The sequence below is a fragment of the Chionomys nivalis genome, chromosome 9, assembly GCF_950005125.1.
Source record: "Chionomys nivalis chromosome 9, mChiNiv1.1, whole genome shotgun sequence".
Lineage (NCBI taxonomy): Eukaryota > Metazoa > Chordata > Mammalia > Rodentia > Cricetidae > Chionomys > Chionomys nivalis.
The window spans coordinates 22,682,119-22,703,190 of NC_080094.1; the positions used below are offsets into that span (position 1 = coordinate 22,682,119).

Consider the following 21,072-nt stretch of genomic DNA (forward strand, 5'->3'; position numbering starts at 1 on the left):
TTGAAAATTTAAAACTATATTCTAGAAGAAAAAAAGAAAAAAAACTATATTCTAAATGCCTTATGTCTTGAAAGGGTAATCAGATGGAAATTGAAAAGTGTTTAGATTTTAGAGTGGGGATATTATATACCTATCAAATTTTGTGAAATATGTCCATTATAAATGTTGGAAGGAAAGCTCTCAGGTATCAGTGGTAAACATCAGTGAAAATTAATGAGCTAATAGTTTGACTTAAGAATTGAGAAAAAGGCCGGACAGTAGTGGTGCACACCTTTAATCCCAGCACTTAACCTGGTCTACAAGAGCTAGTTCCGGGACAGGCACCAAAACTACAGAGAAACCCTGTCTCGAAAAACCAAAAAAAAAAAAAAGAAAGAAAAGAAAAGAAAAAAAAGAAAAAGGACTAGGTGTGGTGCATGCCTTTAATCCTAGTCCTCAGAAGGCAAGCAGGTGGATCTTTATGAGTTTGAAGCCAGCCTGGTCTATATAGCAAGTTCTAAGCTAGCCAAGGCTATATAAGAGACCCTGTCTCACAAACATCTGTAACCCTACTTCCAGGAGATCCAGCAGGTCTTCTGGTTTCCACAAACACCAGGCATGTGTGTGATGCACGTACATGTACATGCAGGCCAAACATTCATAGACAAAATTTTTCTATCTAAAAATAGTTATTAAAAGAAAGTTTTTGTATCTTTTAGAATTTCTAAACTATGTCATTAAAAATTATAAGATGAGTGAGGTGTCTCACCTGTAATCTCAGCCCTTACAGAAGCAATTACCATGAGTTGCAGACCATTCTGGTTATTAGAGTAAGATCTCATCTCAAAAAACAAACACCACACACACACAAATTTGCCAGCTTCAGTATGTTATTCTAGGTCCTTTTTTTTCTTCTAGGATTAATAAGGATGACAAGCCCTGCCACTGTTATGATGCCCCAGGGTGGGAACATGTCATCTTCCATGATGGCACCAGGCCCCAGTCCAGAACTGCAGCCCAGGACTCCTCGCCCTGCTTCTCATTCAGGTAGTGTGACTTCCACTCATTGAGAATTAAAGAGAGGGTGGAACTACTTACAGATACAATTGAGATTTAGTCATTGATGTTTAATTTCTAACTACTTAGTTCCAGTGTTTACCTTCCTTACAAAATCTACTATGAATTTCACAGCTAAACATTTCTTCTCCAATTTTCTTCTTATTTTCTTACCAGCTATGTCCTAATATTCCCAAGAAGTATGCTGTCTTAGGGTTTCTATTACTCTGAAGAGACACCATGACCACAGCAACTCCTATAAAGGAAAACATTTAATTGGGGCTTGCTTACAGGTTCAAAGGTTTAGTCCTCTGTTATCATAAGAGGTAGACTTGGTGCTAGAGAAGTAGCTGAGAGTTTTTCATCTGAATCAGCAGGCAGCAGGAAGAAAGAGTAACACTGGGCCTGGCTTGAATGCGCTCGAAACCTCAAAATCCACCCCCAGTGACACCCTTCCTCCAACAAGGCCACGCCTCCTGATTGTGCCACTCCCTGTGAGAGCCTTGGGGGCCATTTTCATTCAAACCACCACAAATACCTTGACATGCTTAATTCTATAAGAAATATCATGACAAAAAAAATAAATATCATGACAGAATTTTGAAGGCATATGAATTTGGTAAATGTTTCTTTCATAAGTTAGCATGTTGGCAGCACTAAGCTTCCTCCAGTAAAGAAAAAACTTGTCTGAAATCATTAGGTCTAGCATTTCCCAAACCTAGTTAACTATTTTATTTTGTTTTCCTTTAACAGTAATTGGCCAGAATACAATTTTGAAAATCTTGTTGTCTATATTTTATGTTTAGGGTGCCTCACCACCAATGAGCCATCAGCTGTCTTTAAGACAGGATTCATCTTTATATCTGTTGGTATGCTGTTCTTAGAAGATACTCAAGAGCATGGTGATATCAATAGTACCAGCAGATCTAACCCAGTGTGTTTTGATGGGTTGCAATAGACTAATTATTATTCACTATCTTTAAACAGATGCAATGGATCCACTTCTCTCTGGACTCCATATACAACAGCAGAGTCATCCCTCAGGATCTTTACCTCCAGCACATCACCCAATGCAGCCTGTTCCTGTGAACAGACAAATGAACCCAGCTAATTTTCCCCAGCTGCAGCAACAGCAGCAGCAACAACAACAACAGCAACAGCAGCAGCAGCAGCAACAGCAGCAGCAACAGTTGCAGACAAGACCTCCTCAGCAACATCAGCAGCAACAGCCACAGGGGATTCGTCCACAGTTTACTGCTCCAACTCAGGTGCCTGTTCCTCCAGGCTGGAACCAGCTGCCTTCAGGAGCCCTACAGCCTCCGCCAGCCCAGGGCTCTCTGGGCACAATGACTGCAAACCAAGGGTGGAAGAAGGCTCCCTTGCCTAGCCCAATGCAACAACAGCTTCAGGCAAGACCTTCCTTAGCCACGGTACAGACACCTTCTCACCCTCCCCCTCCTTATCCCTTTGGCAGCCAGCAAGCCTCACAAGCCCATACAAACTTTCCTCAAATGAGCAACCCAGGCCAGTTCACAGCTCCTCAGATGAAGAGCTTGCAGGGAGGGCCCTCCAGGGTCCCAACCCCCCTGCAACAACCCCACCTCACCAACAAGTCTCCTGCCTCCTCACCCTCCTCCTTCCAGCAGGGATCCCCTGCATCCTCCCCAACGGTTAACCAAACTCAGCAGCAGATGGGACCAAGGCCACCTCAAAATAACCCACTTCCCCAGGGATTTCAGCAGCCTGTCAGCTCTCCAGGCCGGAATCCTATGGTTCAACAGGGAAATGTGCCACCTAACTTCATGGTGATGCAGCAGCAGCCACCAAACCAGGGGCCACAGAGTTTACACCCAGGCCTAGGAGGTGAGGAACACTAACGCTACTTGTGTTGGTAAATTTACTGGAAATTTGAGTAGAATGTCAGGTTTTAGTGTTAATGGTGGGAGTAAAATGAGGATATAATCGTTTGGTTTTGTGATATGGTGATGACACTTGATATATAACTTAGTTAACTTAATGTATTTTTGTCTTGATTACTATGTAACATCTTACTGGTTAAATATAAGCTAGCTCTCTGGATAAAAATGAAGGTAAAAGTCAAAATAGAGATGTTTGTTTTGTTTCAAATTATTTTTGATTAATCTTGTACTAGTAAATTAAAATGTCCAGACCAAACATGTATTTTATTAATAATTTAAACTTCTCATTTGTTGAAGGATTAAGATTATACAGTTGAACAAAGATGAAAAGTACAGGGTTTTATTGGGGAAAATGCCCTTCTACTTATCAATTTCGATAATCCTAGTTAGTAAAATAGTAAGCATGGTATTTGTTAAGCTTGATTAAAGTATTAAAGGGGACTAAGTTCAAAAACTTTACTTTTATAGTTTTATAATGCCAATGCCTACTCCTTAGAGAGGGAATTCCACTAGTTATACCTAAAGGAGATTTATTTATTTATTTTGTAAGGTGCCTCTTGTATGAAGAAAAAGCAATGGAACTTAATGTGTGAGAGGTAAAACGATTACAGTAAAACTTATCCATCTCCATGTTTATTATTTATTCTTATTAATCATTGATCTAGTGCACATGACTGTGCTTGGAGCTTTTCAGTAAGGCATAGAGAGTGTCAGTAAAACTCATTTAATAAGAATATCCCCCACCAAAAGACACCCATTGCCTACCCAGAAAAAAACCCTTGCATCTTCAATGCAACATAGCAAAGGCATGCTCCCATGATTTCTGATGAAATTAAGTTGCTCATCAGTCCTTTCACTCTTTTAATTGATTTTGATGAAATACAGGCTCTAATATTTTAATTCTAAGACATTTTTAGAAAATGTAAGAATGTTTCTCCTTCAAACTTCACTATTCCGGGCATCTAGCCCTAGGTCAGTGGAATCTGGGTAGTCCCTTCTACAGATATGATTACTGACTTAATTACAATGAAAGCATGTAAATGGGGGCTTGTTGCTGCTAGTGGAAGGACAAATGCATATTTGTCTACAAAGAGTTTTTCAGGGCATTGAAAATTTGGCCCTAATAAACAAATTTTAAGAGAACTTTAGGTATTGTTGCTTTCTTAGAGCAGTTGCTATGCTCACCTAGGTGGTCTGACCACATCAAGACCTGCGGTATGCACATGAGTGTATCTGAGATTCTCTTTATTGCAAACTTGTTTTCTGAAACTAGGCCTTCCAAAAGGATGTAAACTTGAGTAAGATTACATTAGAGCATAATTTTTGGTACCGTAGCTATCAGAATCACAGCAGATCTTACAAGAGAAAGGCATAAGTTTAATACAGCCTCACTTTGAAGCTCCTGTGAACTCGTCTCTTCCAAAGAGATAAGCACAACACTGGTGGGGGAGGGAGATTTTTCTGCAAAGATTATCATCCATTTTCCTCAAAGAGGGGGAAAAATCACCCATCTATCCTTAATCGGGACACAACTCTTTCTTTTATAGTATTTCATATCAGTTTGTTTGAACATGAGAGAATTTAGCATATTCCTTTGGTGCCTGTGTTATATAAATGTTGGGAGTCCATAGTATTACAGAGAAGTGAGCCCTCAAACCTTGCTATGGTATGGCCTTAGATCACATGTAGAGAGCAGATTGCCATCTTTTCCTTGGCATGTTCTAAGTGTAAATTTTTTAGTATTTCTTTTTCATTTTGACAGTGCTCATGTAAGGGATTGTATTGATTTTTTTAACCATCTTTCCCAACCTTATTATTAAAGATCCTACCAGTGTGACAGAAAGAGCTAAGCCAGTGGAAACTTCATGCAGCTCATCCTTCCTTATTCATTCCATATCTCAACAAGAGTATAAATTTGCTAGGTAACTTGCCTTACTCATTGTTTTCTATTAAGGAATGCCTAAACGCCTCCCACCTGGCTTCTCAGCAGGACAGGCCAATCCGAACTTTATGCAAGGTCAGGTGCCTTCCACCACAGCAACCACCCCTGGGAATTCAGGAGCCCTTCAACTGCAAGCAAATCAAAATGTCCAGCATGCAGGTGTGTGTACTTTGATTTAATTAGTTATGTTTATTGCGCATTGATGATGTGCTAAATACCTTGATAGACCATAGAGATATACAAATGAACAAGTTCTTTAATTTCTCACATATAGATAATCTTTAGGAAATATGGAAAATAAGTTATTTTTTTCAAGAACCAGAAAACACCTTAGGAAAGAAAGTAAAACTTCAGTTAGAGCAGGAGTCATACACATGCATGAATACATATTCACACACGCACACTTTTCCGTAGCACGAGTAATAAAAACCCAGAGACAGATATTAGGGTTCAAGCTAAAGATCAGAAAAGCAAAACAGCCAGCCTCTAGAAAAGTCTTACCTCTACCAAGGCTGGACAACTGCTTCACTTTTCTTTCTATAAAGAGCTAAATAATAAATAGCTTAGGTCATTCAGCCTGTATTACAGTTATTCATATTCAACTCTACTTAGTGAGGACAACAGTGTTTCAAATCCTTGCCTGTTTTCAAAACAACCATAGGCCTGATTTGCTGACCCCTGAATTAGAACTTGCTCAGGTAAAAGGTATTTCTGGGAAAGGAAACCATAAATTCACAGTTATATGGGTATTTGGAATGTTTGAATATCTACAACTTTTGGGGGCTTGTTGTTGTTGTTGTTGTTGTTGGTGGTGGTGGTGGTGGTGGTGGTGGTGGTGGTGGTGGTGGTGGTGGTGGTGGTGGTGGTGGTTTTGTTTTGAGACAGGATTTCTCTGTAGCTTTGGAGACTGTCCTGGAACTAGCTCTTGTAGACCATCCACCTGCCTCTGCTTCCCGAGTGCTGGGATTAAAGGCATCCACCACCACCGCCCAGTGAATATCTACAACTTTTAAAATCTCTGGATAGTACATATTATCTTCATTTATGCTGAATATCTGAATTCTGGTATGCATTATGGTACTTTTCCAATTCAGTTAATACTAAAAGTATAGTGTACATAAGAAAGTTTGGAGAGAGCTGGAGAGATGGCTCAAAGGTTAAAAGCAGTGATTGCTCTTCCAGAGGTTCTGAGTTCAATTCCCAGCAACTACATGGTGGCTCACAACCATCTGTAATGAAAGCTGGTGCCCTCTTCTGGCCTGCAGGCATACACACAGACAGAACACTGTAAACAAAATAAAGATGAGAGGGGGGGGGAGAAAAAAAAAAGAAAAAAAAAGTTTGGGAAGAGGTAACATACAGTGGATTAGCTAATAAGTACTCATTGAAGCAGTTTTGTAAGCCCAAATTTCATGTTTCTGAGTTTTTTATGATTGCTTAGGAACTAAGAAATTTTTTGTCCCTTCTCATTGAAGTAGTTTGGACTAAGTTATCGTCCTGTACACATAAAATAAAAATGATTTTTTTTAACTTATAATTTTCCCTACCCTGGCACAACTGTTTATCTTTTTAAATGAAGACTTCCATACGTAGCTACCATTTTGTTTTCTCCATTTAGTCTTTCTAAAGCAACATCCTCTTGTTTGTCATTCTAGTCTGTTTTACCCTGTTTTATTTTTATGTTAACTTTTATTATTTACTGAAAATTATCTTTTTATATTTTTGTCTCTTGCCAACTATGCTCTAAAGGAGTAAAGATCTTACCTATCCTGTTTCCTGATACTAAATCAGCACTGAAAGTACCCATACTTATTGGATACTCAATAATTGTTGCTTGAATTACATATACAATGGTCGTGGAGTTCAAGTTTGAATTTATGAGGCTAGTTCAGAAAGCCTTCCTGAAATTCAGAAATACTTGTGATAGTGTGAATGGACTACCTTTGTAACTTCCTTAGATTGACACTTCATAGTGCCTATTTAAAGTAAAATAAATAAATAAACATAAATAAATAGAATGACAGAGATAGAAAATGATTTGTTTGGTAAAGAGCTTGCTGTAGAAACTTGAGAACCACAGTTTGGGTCCCAAGAACCCACATAAAAGCTGAGTGAGTATGGCAGCTACCTATAGCTGTTGCGCACATATACAAACATACATCAGAATGACAGGGATGAAATAAACTGCATGAGCTCAACTGATGTATAACTCAGTAGTAGAGTTATTGCCCAGCATGTAAGAGGCCTTTAGGTTCATTGTTTTTATTTTTGATGTTTTGAGATAGGATCTCACTATGTAGCCTAGGCTCACCTTGAATTTATGACAGTTCTCTTGCCTCAGCCCCCCAGGTGCTAGGATTCCAAGCATGAGCCACTATACTCAGCTGAGAATATTTTAAGCCAAACATAATAGTGCGTATAAACATAGGTTGAATCACATTGTTTCAGAGCAGCCTGCTGTATAGTGAGGCCCTGTCTCAGCAGAACAAACAGTAAGCTTGAGGGTGACTCAGGTGAGGTAGAGTGGGAAGGTAGCTCTCATAGAATGCATGCTAGGTATATGGACTGCCTGGGTTCAGTCTCCAGCACCACAGTAAGATGTGGGGATAAAGTAGGTAGCTATAGGAAAATACCAAGGGCCCAACTACAAACAATGTAACAGACCAAGACAGTACCTTTGGTTCAAAGAGAACTTAGAACATGTCCCTTGTGGTCCACTAGGGACTGCCACAGAGTAAGGTCACTAAACTCTTAGCATCCTCCTGTCCACAGCTTTCAGATCAGAAATTTTGTCATTTTTAGGTCACTTCAGTTGAAGAACCCTCTTCTTAGGAAATATTATATATTCTTCAAAGTGCAGCATCCAGATTTCATATGCATAGTATTGAAAAGCATAATTATTTTCCCAAGAAGCGTTTTTAAAATTTCTTTACAGTATTCCATCTTTTTCTAGAGGACACTGGTACATCTTTGTTTCCTCATTTACTCACAATCGAGCTCATTTTTCTAGCTCATGATATGATGGTTTGTTCATTTTATTCACAATAGGTAGTTATAAGCCTTGTTATAACAGTGCTAATACTTGATTTAATCCTGAAATGAGCTTTATTTTCTAATGTTATGTTTGAGTTACTGTATAAGAGTAAAGATAATGTTCCCCCTGCTGTATGATCATGGAAAACATAAACAGTTACCCCATCCTGTATCACACCTCCAGAGTCTAAAATACTCACAGAAAGTGTGTCAAGCACAGTACATTTATGTTGGTTATTAGATACATGGATGATGGGTGTCTTACTAAGTAAGGCAATTTGGGTATCTTAATCATGATAATTTTTCTTCTTTGTTTTTATTTAAGGTGGTCAAGGAACTGGTCCTCCTCAAAACCAGATGCAGGTGTCTCATGGGCCACCAAATATGATGCAACCCAGCCTCATGGGAATTCATGGCAACATAAACAACCAGCCTGCTGGTAGCTCTGGGGTTCCTCAGGTGACCCTGGGCAACATGCAAGGCCAGCCTCAGCAGGGCCCACCATCTCAGCTGATGGGCATGCACCAACAGATTGTACCCTCTCAGGGCCAAATGGTCCAACAACAAGGAACTTTGAACCCTCAAAACCCTATGATCCTTTCAAGGGCCCAGCTTATGCCACAGGGCCAGATGATGGTGAACCCTCAGAACCAGAATCTTGGGCCTTCACCCCAAAGGATGACCCCACCCAAGCAGATGCTTCCCCAGCAGGGCCAACAAATGATGGCACCACATAACCAGATGATGGGGCCTCAGGGGCAAGTTTTGCTCCAGCAGAACCCAATGATAGAACAAATAATGACCAATCAGATGCAGGGGAATAAGCAGCAATTTAACACTCAGAACCAATCCAATGTCATGCCGGGACCAGCACAGATAATGAGGGGACCAACTCCGAACATGCAAGGAAACATGGTGCAATTTACAGGACAGATGTCAGGACAGATGCTGCCTCAGCAAGGGCCTGTAAACAATAGTCCACCTCAAGTTATGGGAATTCAGGGGCAGGTTCTGCGGCCACCAGGGCCCAGCCCACACATGGCCCAGCAGCATGGCGATCCTGCTACTACAGCAAATAATGATGTCAACTTGTCTCAGATGATGCCTGATGTTAGCATGCAACAAACCAACATGGTCCCCCAACATGTGCAGACCATGCAGGGAAACAGTGCTTCGGGAAACCACTTCTCAGGCCATGGAATGTCTTTCAATGCACCATTCAGTGGTGCACCCAATGGAAATCAGATGTCTTGTGGTCAAAATCCAGGCTTCCCAGTCAATAAGGATGTAACATTAACAAGCCCATTGTTGGTCAACTTATTGCAAAGTGACATTTCTGCAGGCCATTTTGGTGTAAACAATAAACAAAATAATACCAATGCAAATAAACCGAAGAAGAAGAAACCGCCTCGGAAGAAGAAAACTTGTCAACAAGATCTAAAGTAGGTTATAATCAGTTAACCTCAAATATTGCTCGTTTGTTTTTGTGTAGACATTTATTGATATTTAAAATTATGACTGGCGATGTGGCTCAGTAGAATGCCTGTCTACCGTGCACAAGGTCTGGACATAAACCAGTTGTGGCAGTAGACTACTGTAACCCTAACAGGGTATGGTGGCAATAGAATCAAGAATTCATCCTCTAAAAATTTAAATTTAAGAAAGTACGGTAGGATGGTCTAGCAATTATCAGCTCATAGTCTATCTTGTATTCATCTGTACTCTTTTCCATTTTCTCTTTGTTTTATAAATATGTAAATTTGCTTTGTAAATATGTCAGTGCCACTCTAAATGATATGGTTCTTTTATATAATCACAAAATAACATTAGTGTGCCTAAAATAATTTTTTTGTTGATTTGGGTTTTTTGTTTGTTTGTTTGTTTTGTTTTATTTTGAGACAGGGTTTCTCTGTTGTAGCTCTGGCTGTCCCGGAACTCAATCTGTAGACCAGACTGGGCTCAAACTCAGAGACCCTACTGCTTCTGCCTCCTGAGTGCTGGGATTAAAGATGTGCGCTACCACCCCTGAAAATTGTTTCTTAATAGTTTCCCAATAGTGTTCACATTTTTTCTGTTTCTTTTTTCTCTTATAGTTTATTTGTTTAAGGATTCAAACAAGAGCAATACCTTCCAATTGTTTCATAGATCTCTTAATTCAGCAATCTCAGTGGGAGTAGTGTCCCTCAGCCTGAAAAGTGATCAGTGCTACTCACTGCCGTTCCACAGAGCTCAGACTTCAGGGTTATCCTGGCTCTTGGGGAATTTGAGAGACAAAATGTGTTTGGTGAAGGACAACTGCTCATGGAGATACTCTGCCACCTCTCAATTGAAGGAAACATTTACTTATTTATATGAGTTTCTTATCTCTAAAAGCTTAAACACATGATTGCCCCTTTTAAATCAGTTTTCCATACAGTAAAAGTTCCCCAGAGGAGCTCTTTCATAAGCCACAATAAGAAAGATAATTAATAGTTACATTTCATATCCTAAAGCTACATATTCAGTTATGTTTCTAACTCTTGACTAAATGTTTCCTGAAAGGATATTGTCTAAGGTGGATTTTCAGCCTTTAATCATAAAACTGGAGTTCAGAGACATTATTAACAGGGACTGATGACTAACGAACATGAAGCAGTTTTAGACAAAGTGCTAGGCCACGTATGATGACTTAAACTTATTATCACTGAGGAAGCAAAGACAGGAGGCTTGTATGGGCTACATAGATCTTAGAGAGAAGGGGAAAGATTGATGACATAAAGACCAGAGACAGAGAGAGAGAAAACTCAAACACAGGAGCTTTGTTTAAATAAGCTTAACTGTTCACCTGAAGCTAGCTCCTTTAGCCAAGCCTATAGCATTCTTTGGTTTTAACCTATTGTAGTAACTTGCTACTTCTTGAATCTTAAAAGTCAATCATTGTGATTAGCAACATATGTTTTCATGAGTTCAGACTTAAATGTTCCACCTCGTTTTCTTATACCTGGTCCTCAGTTAAATTCCTGCTATTATCAACCTGTCTGACTAATTTTTTTTATGGTGATAGTTATTATTTTCTCTCTAATAGGCTGAAAAACAATGCAGTTATTTATTTGCCATAAGTACACATTTTTGCTCTTGTCGCCAGCCTCCTAAGAGATTTTTACTGTTCACTGAACATACTTTTTAAAGGACCTTGTACACCATCAGGGTTCCTAGGAAAAAGAGACAATAGACTTAATCGGAAGATAGCCTGCCTCTAGTTCTACTGTTAATTTACTGTGAAACCTGTCTTATACAATTATGGCTTGTTTTCACATCCATAATAAGAGGGGGACTGAAGCAGATAATTGAATTTGGTGGATTTCGTTTCTTTCTTTGTTTTAGCTGTAATTTTTTTTTAAGTGAGGATACCAGGAACTCCTCATTTGTGATTTGAAGTAAGGAATTATTTATGTAGGGAACAAAGTGACAATGATGTGATTATGTTTAGGGTCTGTTACATGCTCACAGTTTTGGGGGTTTTCTCCTCTCTATTTTTTTTTTATGTGTATGGGTATTTTGGATATGTGTATGTCTGTGCACCAATGTATGTGTGTCTGGTTCCACAAGAGGCCAGAAAAGGGTGTATGGTCTCCTGGATCTGGAGTGATAGTTGGTTGTGAGTCACCATGAATGTACTGGAAATTAAACCTGGATCCTCTGGAAAAACAGCCAGTGCTCGTGATCTCTGAGCCACATCTCTAGTGTTTTTTTTTTTTTTAAGGAATTTATGTGATTTATACAACTATTTAGAGTATAATGGAACAAAATACTATCTAAAAGTGAATGGATGACTGTAATCAGATCAAAGGGAAAGTAAGGTAGGAAAGAAAGGTACAACCGGGAATAAGAAACAAACCAAATGAAGAATGTAATTGATATGATTTCTCAAAAATGTGGATGTTAAACCAGGCAGTGGTGGCACACACCTTTAATCCCAGCACTCAGTGTTGACAGAGGTTTCTGTCCCACCCATTCCTGTAGCTATTTAGTTCCAAAGAAACAGAGGTCTACATTAATTATAAACTGGTTGACCTGTTAGCTCAGGCTTCTTATTAACTCTTACATCTTAAATTAAACCATAATTCTTATCTGTGTTAGCCACATGGCTTGGTACCTTGTCTCAGTGAGGCATTCTCATCTTGCTTCCTCTGCATCTGGGTGACAATTGCAGACTGAGCCTTTCCTCTTCCCAGAATTCTTCTAGTCTGGTCGCCCCACCTATACTTCCTGCCTGGCTACTGGCCAGTCAGCATTTTATTAAACCAATACAAGTGACAAATCTTTACAAGATACAAGACCATTGTCCCACAGCATCTCGGGAGGCAGAGGCAGATGGATCTCTGTAAGTTTGAAGCCAGCCTGGTCTCTATAGAGCAAATACACAGGGAAAACCCTGTCTGGAAAAAAAACAAAACAAAGTAGAGAATGTGGATGTTAGTAAGAGAAAAGAAAGTTTTCATTTTTTTTTCCTTTTCCACTGAAATTCTAAGTTACAAAAAGAATCCTAATGCCAATGGTTATGTCTACAAGTGTTTGTTCTGAAGCAAAGGTAAACAACAAAGTTGTGTGTTTTTTCTGAACACCATCTGTACCAGTTACCTTACAGATGTTGAGTCATTGGCACCTGGTTTTAATTTAGTAGCCACACTGAATACTTGTTTTGCAGGAATAGCACTTCAGAATATTGGTAGCTCAAAATCCCAATCAATCATTAAAATACCTAAGGGGTGTACCATTATATGAAACATTGTATCAGAAATTAGAGGGAAACACTAAATTCAGTGCTAAGATTAAGTGAATTTTAAGACTTAATGAAATGGCCAGTTTACTCATGTCAACATTGAGTGTCCAGACTAGAAAGATATAAATCATAAGAATGACATATAAGCACATTGTAGTTGTAGGTAAGTATTCCTTATACAACTTACTTGATTTGTGCTGCTTATCTTTTAGCACCCCAGATAATCGTCCAGTTGGTCTAGAGGAGGCTGATCAACAGTCATTACCTGGAGAACAAGGAATCAGCTTGGACAACACAGGCCCTAAACTGCCAGAATTTTCAAACCGGCCACCAGGTAATAAAATATTAACTAAAATTGCATACTTTGCATTGCGTATGCACCTTCTTTCTCTTCAAGGAAACGATAATGCTCTGCCTACTAACTAGTCTGCTTCAGAAATGTAATGTGTAAGCTCTGCATTGATATTTAAGTAAATACTTAAAGTATAACTTCTGTAAACATGCATGTCAGTTCACTCTTGCATGCCTGTTTAATTGGCTTCATTTTAAGTCCTCAAATCAGACTGAATAGAAAGTGCCTTTTTTTGATCAGCATTGTAGTTCTAGTTGGCATCAGAATAAAATATTATAATATAGAGAACTTTATACTGTATCTTGCTTGCCTGCAATTCTTTTCCTTAGACTTTCTCAAAGCAGAGAACTACTACTAGAATTTAAAACAAGGTGACTTTTTTAATAAAAATTTTATTGTGATTCTTTAAAACATAAGCAGTGTATGAAAAGTAACAAAATACATGTCAATATAACTACTGTCAACTTAATAGCTTATAATGAATAGTGCCAATAGTAATGAAGCCCCTTCTTTGATTATAGAATGTTTTCTTTTAAATGTTAAAGGACGTAGGTTTATAAAAATCTAAAATCAAGCCGGGCGGTGGTGGCGCCTGCCTTTAATCCCAGCACTTGGGAGGAAGAGGCAGGCGGATCTCTGTGAGTTCGAGACCAGCCTGGTCTACAGAGCTAGTGCCAGGACAGGCTCCAAAACCACAGAGAAACCCTGTCTCGAAAAACCAAAAAAAAAAAAAAAAAAAAAAAAAAAATCTAAAATCATTCTTCCCAACCCAGATACCACAATATCTCTGTCTGTTTTTTCTTGGCATAAACAATGACTTACAACTTTATTCTAGAATGACAAAGGTTCACAAGCCCTCTCCTATGGATATAAAGAGTTAATTCAGCCAGCCTGGTCTACAAAAAAAAGTTCCAGGACAGCCAAGGAGACACAGAGATCTTTCATTTTTATATTTCAAAAGTATATTCATTCTGATGTCAAGACTTGATGTTACTTATTACAGACTGCTTAGCATACTAGAGTTGTCACTCATGAGCCTGATAGGTAGTCTCTAGTCCTTGGTGAATATGTTCAGAAGACATTGTGAGCAGGAAGGTAGGTCCCTCTTACCTCAGGCATCTGAACTCTTGTGTGGATTCCAAAATTCCTTTAAACATTTATTGCCTCCTTTCTGCAGTCTGGGAACCTGCAGCCTGAATTTGGCCTTTAATGGATTTGAATTGCTATTGGTGTCTAAACAAATACCTGAGTTTAATTCACTTTAGAAATAGTCAGTTGCTCTGTAGTTGAGCAGTGGTTTATGCAGCCTAATTTCTTTTCGACTGCCTGGCCCGTAAAGTCATAAGGGCTTTGTATTCCTTGACTAAAATGTAGTTATTGATTATGTTATGGGACATTGTGTGTACCTGGCTTTCCCTCTCAATCCCAATCATCTTCCTATCACTAAGCCCCTTCAGGCTGTGTAGTAGGAGCTGCGGGCTGTGTTCCTGCCGCCCCAGCTCCTGGTCGCCTGGCTAGCTTATGCCCCGAAATAACAACACACAAACTGTATTCTTTTAAACACTGCTTGGCCCATTAGCTCTAGCCCTTACTGGCTAATTCTCATATCCCAATCAACCCATCTCTAATAATCTGTGTAGCACCAGTCTTACCGGGAAAGATTCAGCATGTCTGACCTGGCAGCTTGCTTCATCGTGTTTGCCCCAGAGAAGAGCGGCATCGCATCTGGCTCTGAGAGGAGCTGTCCTGCATCTGAGCTCACTTCCTCTTCCTCCCAGCATTCTGTTCTGTTTTCTCCACCCACCTAAAGGCTGGCCTATCAAATGGGCCAAGGCAGTTTCTTTATTAGCCAATGACCTTCCTCCATCAGGGCTGTTTCCTCCAGCTTCTGAATGGTTCCTTTAAGCCTTTAGCTCTGACCTCTGAGAGGCTGTTGTGTATGCATATTACTGTCTTTGGTGTTTATTGTGCTGTCTGATAAACTCACTTTAAAGATGAAAAGCATCTGTATTATAACCTTGACACAAACAAACTTTTTCAGAAATTACAGTTTTCTTAATGTAGAAGCCCCAGACTGACTATATAAGAACCTGTTGTGTTTTACCCCTTGGAATGCCAGATTTACAAATGTCAAGAAGTTACTTGGGCCTAAAACAAAACAAAAACGAAAACAAAGGATTTTAAAGAAAATATTCAAAAATTGAACCAGGTGTGGTGGCACACGCCTATCTATAGTCCCAGCATTTGCAGGGTGGAGGCAGGAGAGTTAGCAGTTCAAGATCATCCTCAGCTATATGAGTTTAAGGCCAACCTGGGATACTTGAGACCCTGTCACCAAAAACCAAAGACAAACAAATAAAAAACAACTTCAGAACTGGAGTCTGCTCGTTGGTACCATGGAAGTCTTTACCTAGAAGACAATAACTCTGTTGAGCACAGAGTTTGACCAAAGTGTTTGGTAGCCGCTCTAAGAAAATCTTGACCCAGAATTTCTTCCAGCTGCCAGAGCCACTTATTCATATTCTTGCACTTTCTGGAAACCTTCCAAATTATTTTTCATGCCACAGTGGAATAAATGCAATTATGGAATCACATCCCCAGCATATGCCCATTTTCCCACTCTGAACCGCCATGATTCTTGTTTTAATTTGAATCTTTCTTCCCTTTATGCTGATTGTATAAAGTTTTTATTCAGAAACTTCAAGTAAATCATTATAAAAGAGGGAATCATAATAGATGTTGCCTTCTGCAAATCTAGAAGGTATTGTTTTTCAAAATTTTTATCCCCAAACTACTTTTTATTCCTGAGGTTTGTGCTTCTGGCTTTATTATTTTACAATTGTGGATTCATAAAAAATACTTTTCCAAATAAAATTTCTATATACGAAAGTAAATAGAGACGAATATACATAAAAATTTAATACTTCATATTATTTCAACGTAACAATCAGTCTTTATACTCTCTGTTTATTAAACTGATGCCACCTAGGGACAGTACAATACATTCAGTTTTCCCCCAAAGGATGGAACCCAAAGGATACAAAATGGTATATGGAGACCACGGACCAGAATGATTAAAATCCCATTTTAAAGAACTCAAAAAAAAAAATATCAATCCTAGAATTATATCTTTTACTTTGATTGAAGGAATAAAAGGGCTGTTTTCATCAAAACCAAGTCTTGAGAAAAATAAGTCCTCTGCTACGAGAAAAAGTGATTTCTAAATATGTTATTTCATATACACAGTGAGTTACTGATTATTTTGATTATTTCTACATGAAACCTAAATGACTGGGCAGCCAGCCATTTGCTGTTGATAGAATTTTCTCTCTTCATGTTCAGCTCATAGATTTATAGCACATAACACAGTCTTAATACAGTAATGCTTCATTCGCAGCCTAAAGGGGCTTCATATTCTTAATGCTTTGCTTTTTGCTTCCCTAAGCAGCATGCCCCCTTGCTTGTATCAGATAATAAGGGGCTGTCCTGGGAGCAGCATGCCTGAGCTGTTTGTGCACAGTCTGCTACCTCTGAGTACTGCTTAGCTATACTCTATAGGTAGCAAAGTTTTCTTGCTGAAAATCTAACTTCCCTGATTTTGGGGGGCTTATTTTAGGTTATCCTACTCAACCAGTTGAACAGAGGCCAATGCAACAGATGCCTCCTCAACTCATGCAACATGTGGCACCCCCACCACAGCCACCACAGCAGCAGCCACAACCACAACTGCCTCAGCAGCAGCAGCAGCAGCCACCACCACCTAGTCAGCCACAGTCTCAGCAGCAGCAGCAGCAGCAACAACAACAAATGATGATGATGCTCATGATGCAGCAAGATCCTAAATCCATTAGGCTTCCAGTCTCCCAAAATGTCCATCCTCCACGGGGTCCTCTGAACCCAGACTCTCAGAGAATGCCCATGCAGCCAAGTGGCAATGTACCTGTCATGGTTAGTTTGCAAGGACCTGCCTCTGTGCCACCATCACCTGATAAACAAAGAATGCCAATGTCTGTGAATACTCCATTGGGAAATAATTCAAGGAAAATGGTATACCAGGAGAACCCACAGAATTCCTCTAGCTCACCACTAGGAGAGATGTCCTCACTTCCTGAAGCTAGTAGCAGTGAAGTACCGTCTGTTTCAGGAGGCCCAAATAACATGCCCTCACATTTAGTAGTTTCTCAGAATCAGTTAATGATGGCAGGGCCCAAATCGGGACCATCTCCCCTTTCAGCAACTCAAGGTGCAACTCCCCAACAACCTCCTGTAAATTCCTTACCTAGCTCCCATGGCCACCACTTTCCAAATGTTGCTGCTCCAACCCAGACATCTAGGCCTAAAACTCCAAACAGAGCCAGCCCCAGACCCTATTATCCTCAAACACCCAACAACCGCCCTCCTAGTACAGAACCTTCAGAAATTAGTCTGTCACCAGAAAGACTGAATGCCTCCATAGCAGGACTCTTTCCTCCACAGATTAATATTCCTTTACCTCCCAGGCCAAATTTAAATAGGGGCTTTGATCAACAGGGCTTGAATCCAACAACTCTGAAGGCCATCGGGCAAGCACCTTCAAATCTTACTATAAATAATCCTCCTAACTTTGCTGCCCCACAAGCTCATAAATTAGATTCTGTAGTGGTGAATTCTGGAAAACAGTCTAATCCTGGAACAACAAAACGGGCAAGTCCAAGCAACAGTCGCAGGTCTAGTCCTGGATCCAGTAGGAAAACTACCCCAAGTCCCGGGAGGCAAAACTCAAAAGCCCCTAAACTTACTCTGGCTTCTCAACCAAGCACAACCCTGATGCAGAACGTGGAGCTGCCTAGGAATGTGTTGGTCAGTCCAAATCCAATTGCCAATCCCCCTTTATCCGGAAACTTTCCTAACAATAGCGGGCTTAATCCCCAGACTCCCACCGTACCTGTGCCTGCAGTGGGGACTGTTCTTGAGGATAACAAAGAGAGTTTGAACGTTCCTCAGGACAGTGATTGCCAGAATTCCCAGGGTAGGAAGGAGCAGGTAAACGTTGAGGTGAAAGCAGTCTCTACTCAAGAAGCTAAAATGGTTGTCCCTGAAGATCAATCCAAAAAGGATGGGCAACCTTTGGATTCTAACAAACTCCCCAGTGTTGAAGAGAACAAAAATTTGATATCTCCTGCCATGAGAGAAGCACCAACATCATTAAGCCAACTTCTTGACAACTCTGGAGCTCCTAATGTGACCATTAAACCCCCTGGGCTTACAGATCTGGAAGTAGCACCTCCAGTTGTTTCAGGAGAGGACCTCAAAAAAGCATCTGTCATTCCCACACTGCAGGATCCGTCTTCTAAAGAACCCTCTAATTCCTTAAACTTACCTCACAGTAATGAGCCGTGTTCAACCCTTGCGCATCCAGAATTGAGTGAGGTGAGCTCTAATGTTGCACCAAGCATCCCTCCAGTAATGTCAAGACCTGTCAGCTCTTCCTCCATTTCTACTCCTTTGCCCCCAAACCAAATAACTGTATTTGTTACCTCCAATCCCATAACCACTTCATCTAACACATCAGCAGCCCTGCCAACAAACTTACATTCTGCATTGATGTCGACAGTTGTCACAATGCCCAATGTGGGTAACAAAGTTATGGTTTCTGAGGGACAGTCCGCTGCTCAATCTAATGCCCGGCCTCAGTTCATTACACCTGTCTTTATCAATTCATCTTCAATAATTCAGGTTATGAAAGGATCACAGCCAAGCACAATTCCTGCAACCCCATTGACAACCAACAGTGGCCTGATGCCTCCCTCTGTCGCAGTTGTTGGACCTTTACACATACCTCAGAACATAAAATTTTCTTCAGCTCCTGTAGCACCTACTGTTCCCTCCAGTAGTCCTGCTCCAAACATACAGACAGGCCGGCCGTTGGTCCTTAGCTCGCGAGCCGCTCCTGTTCAGCTGCCTTCCCCTCCCTGTACATCTTCTCCAGCTGTCGCTCCTAATCCTCCTGTCCAGCAAGTGAAAGAATTCAATCCAGATGAGGCTAGTCCTCAGATGAACACCTCAGCAGATCAGAGCACTCTGCTCTCTCCACAGCCAACCACAGTAGTTTCTCCCCTTGTGACCAATAGTCCAGGTTCCTCTGCCAATCGGCGAAGCCCAGTCTCATCCAGTAAGGGCAAAGGAAAAGTGGACAAAATTGGCCAGATTTTGCTGACCAAGGCTTGTAAGAAAGTTACAGGCTCTCTGGAAAAAGGGGAAGAACAGTGTGGTGCAGATGGAGACACTGAAGGCCCAGGGCTAGAGACCACAACTCCTGGGCTAATGGGAACAGAACAGTGCTCCACAGAGCTGGACAGTAAAACCCCAACACCTTCAGCACCCACGCTACTAAAAATGACCTCTAGCCCCATGGGCCCAACCTCCACTTCAACAGGACCCATCTTACCTGGCGGTGCTCTCCCCACCAGTGTACGCTCAATAGTAACCACACTGGTACCCTCTGAGCTCATCTCCACAACGCCAACCACAAAAGGCAATCATGGTGGCATAGCATCTGAGCCACTTGCAGGTGGCCTAGTGGAGGAGAAGGTGGGATCTCATCCAGAGCTTCTACCCAGCATAGGTATGTACTTGAGCTTGGCATCCAATCCTCATGTCAGTTGTCTTTTTCTCACCCGCCCCACAAGAGAGAAAGCATGAACCCATTTCTACTTAAAGGAAGAAAAATGGCCATAGTTATAGATTTACTTACTGAAAGTACATTAAAAAATATGCTTTTAAATCCCATGTTCAGTTTATATTCACTAACATGATTCCTTCCTGGCTTCTGAACTGATGACATGTTTCAGATAGATAGATAGATAGATAGATAGATAGATAGATAGATAGATAGATAGATAGTTGTATGTGTCTCACTTTAAAACATTTTGTACACACTGTCTCAGATCATCTTTATACCAACCATGTAATGTAATCTTACTCCTTCCTATGGGTGAAAAGATTGAAGTTCAGAAGTGTTCACTGTGTGAGCCTATACTGTAAGTCTCCAGCCTGGCATGGTCCCTGTGAACAGTGACTTCTCTATACCTTTCCCATCATGAAGACTTGTTCTCTTTGCCTTGTTCTCTTAGTATACTAACTCAGGGACCTTTCTGTTTGGATTGCTCCAGACAAGCTTACCAGAAAACCAGGTTGTATGATAAACCAAAGAAGATCGAAATCGGGAAGAGTCAGATAGACTTGAGTTGGTAACTGTCCCAGCATTTGCCAGCTTGATGGACTGGGGCAAGTTCACTTTCCTCCTATGTAGTGTGGAGACAATAATAGTTACCAAGATTTCAGTGAGGTAATGCATGTGATATGCTTAGCACAGGACCTAAAATATGGTAATTGATCAATACATGGTTTAAGTGTTATTGCCCATTTTTTTAGACATGGTCTCTTTATAAATTCCATTTAATGGACATCTAGTTCAGGTTATTTCCTGTGTACTGCAGAGGGAGATAATACTGAAAGCACGTGTGTCCTAACAGTTTTTTTCTCCTTTGAGGCTCAAATAATGCAGAAGCTCCATGTTCTTAAAGACACGTCAGTCTTAATGGTGCCCATAGCTGAGAGGCCTCTGTTATAGCTAAGGCAGCTAATACTACCTCTTTTATTTATGCAGCTAAAATACTTTGAGTGCCTATTAATTAGAAGGAGGAACAGAAATACGAGCTTCAGGTTATGATCAGAGTTCACGTTTTAGCTCCCCTGGTTGCCAGTTACAGTCTAGTGAGTTCCTTATACTTCACCTGTAAAGTGGAGATTGTAATTCTACCTCCCAGGATATGTAGGATTCAGTGAGAGCTTGAATATCAAGTGCCAGCATATTGCTCAGACAGCTCTGGGAAGGTTCCTTCCTTTCTTTCTCCTGCTTACTTCAGTGCTGGAGATACAGGGAGGAGTGAAGGCCTGCAAAGAATTCATTGTTCGTAGGAGAGATGAACTTTGCCAGGCAGGGTTCTGTGTTGCAAGTTTAAATTTTGTTGTTGTAGGTAACTATAAG

General features: G+C 40.4%; 1 protein-coding gene across 8 annotated transcripts in view; it reads left to right on the plus strand.

Annotated features, from left to right (window-relative positions):
* Positions 1-21,072, plus strand: part of Ncoa6 (nuclear receptor coactivator 6) — an 87,786-nt gene that overhangs the window by 47,635 nt on the left and 19,079 nt on the right. For 6 of the 8 annotated variants that reach the window (XM_057780376.1, XM_057780378.1, XM_057780375.1 and 3 more), the window contains 6 exons: positions 898-1,026; positions 2,023-2,898; positions 4,909-5,055; positions 8,255-9,371; positions 12,904-13,025; positions 16,660-19,647. In XM_057780376.1, coding sequence (XP_057636359.1) covers positions 898-1,026; positions 2,023-2,898; positions 4,909-5,055; positions 8,255-9,371; positions 12,904-13,025; positions 16,660-19,647 — 5,379 coding nt within the window. The remainder of the gene's footprint in view (positions 1-897; positions 1,027-2,022; positions 2,899-4,908; positions 5,056-8,254; positions 9,372-12,903; positions 13,026-16,659; positions 19,648-21,072) is intronic. The other 2 variants (XM_057780381.1, XM_057780382.1) reach the window with 2 other exon arrangements.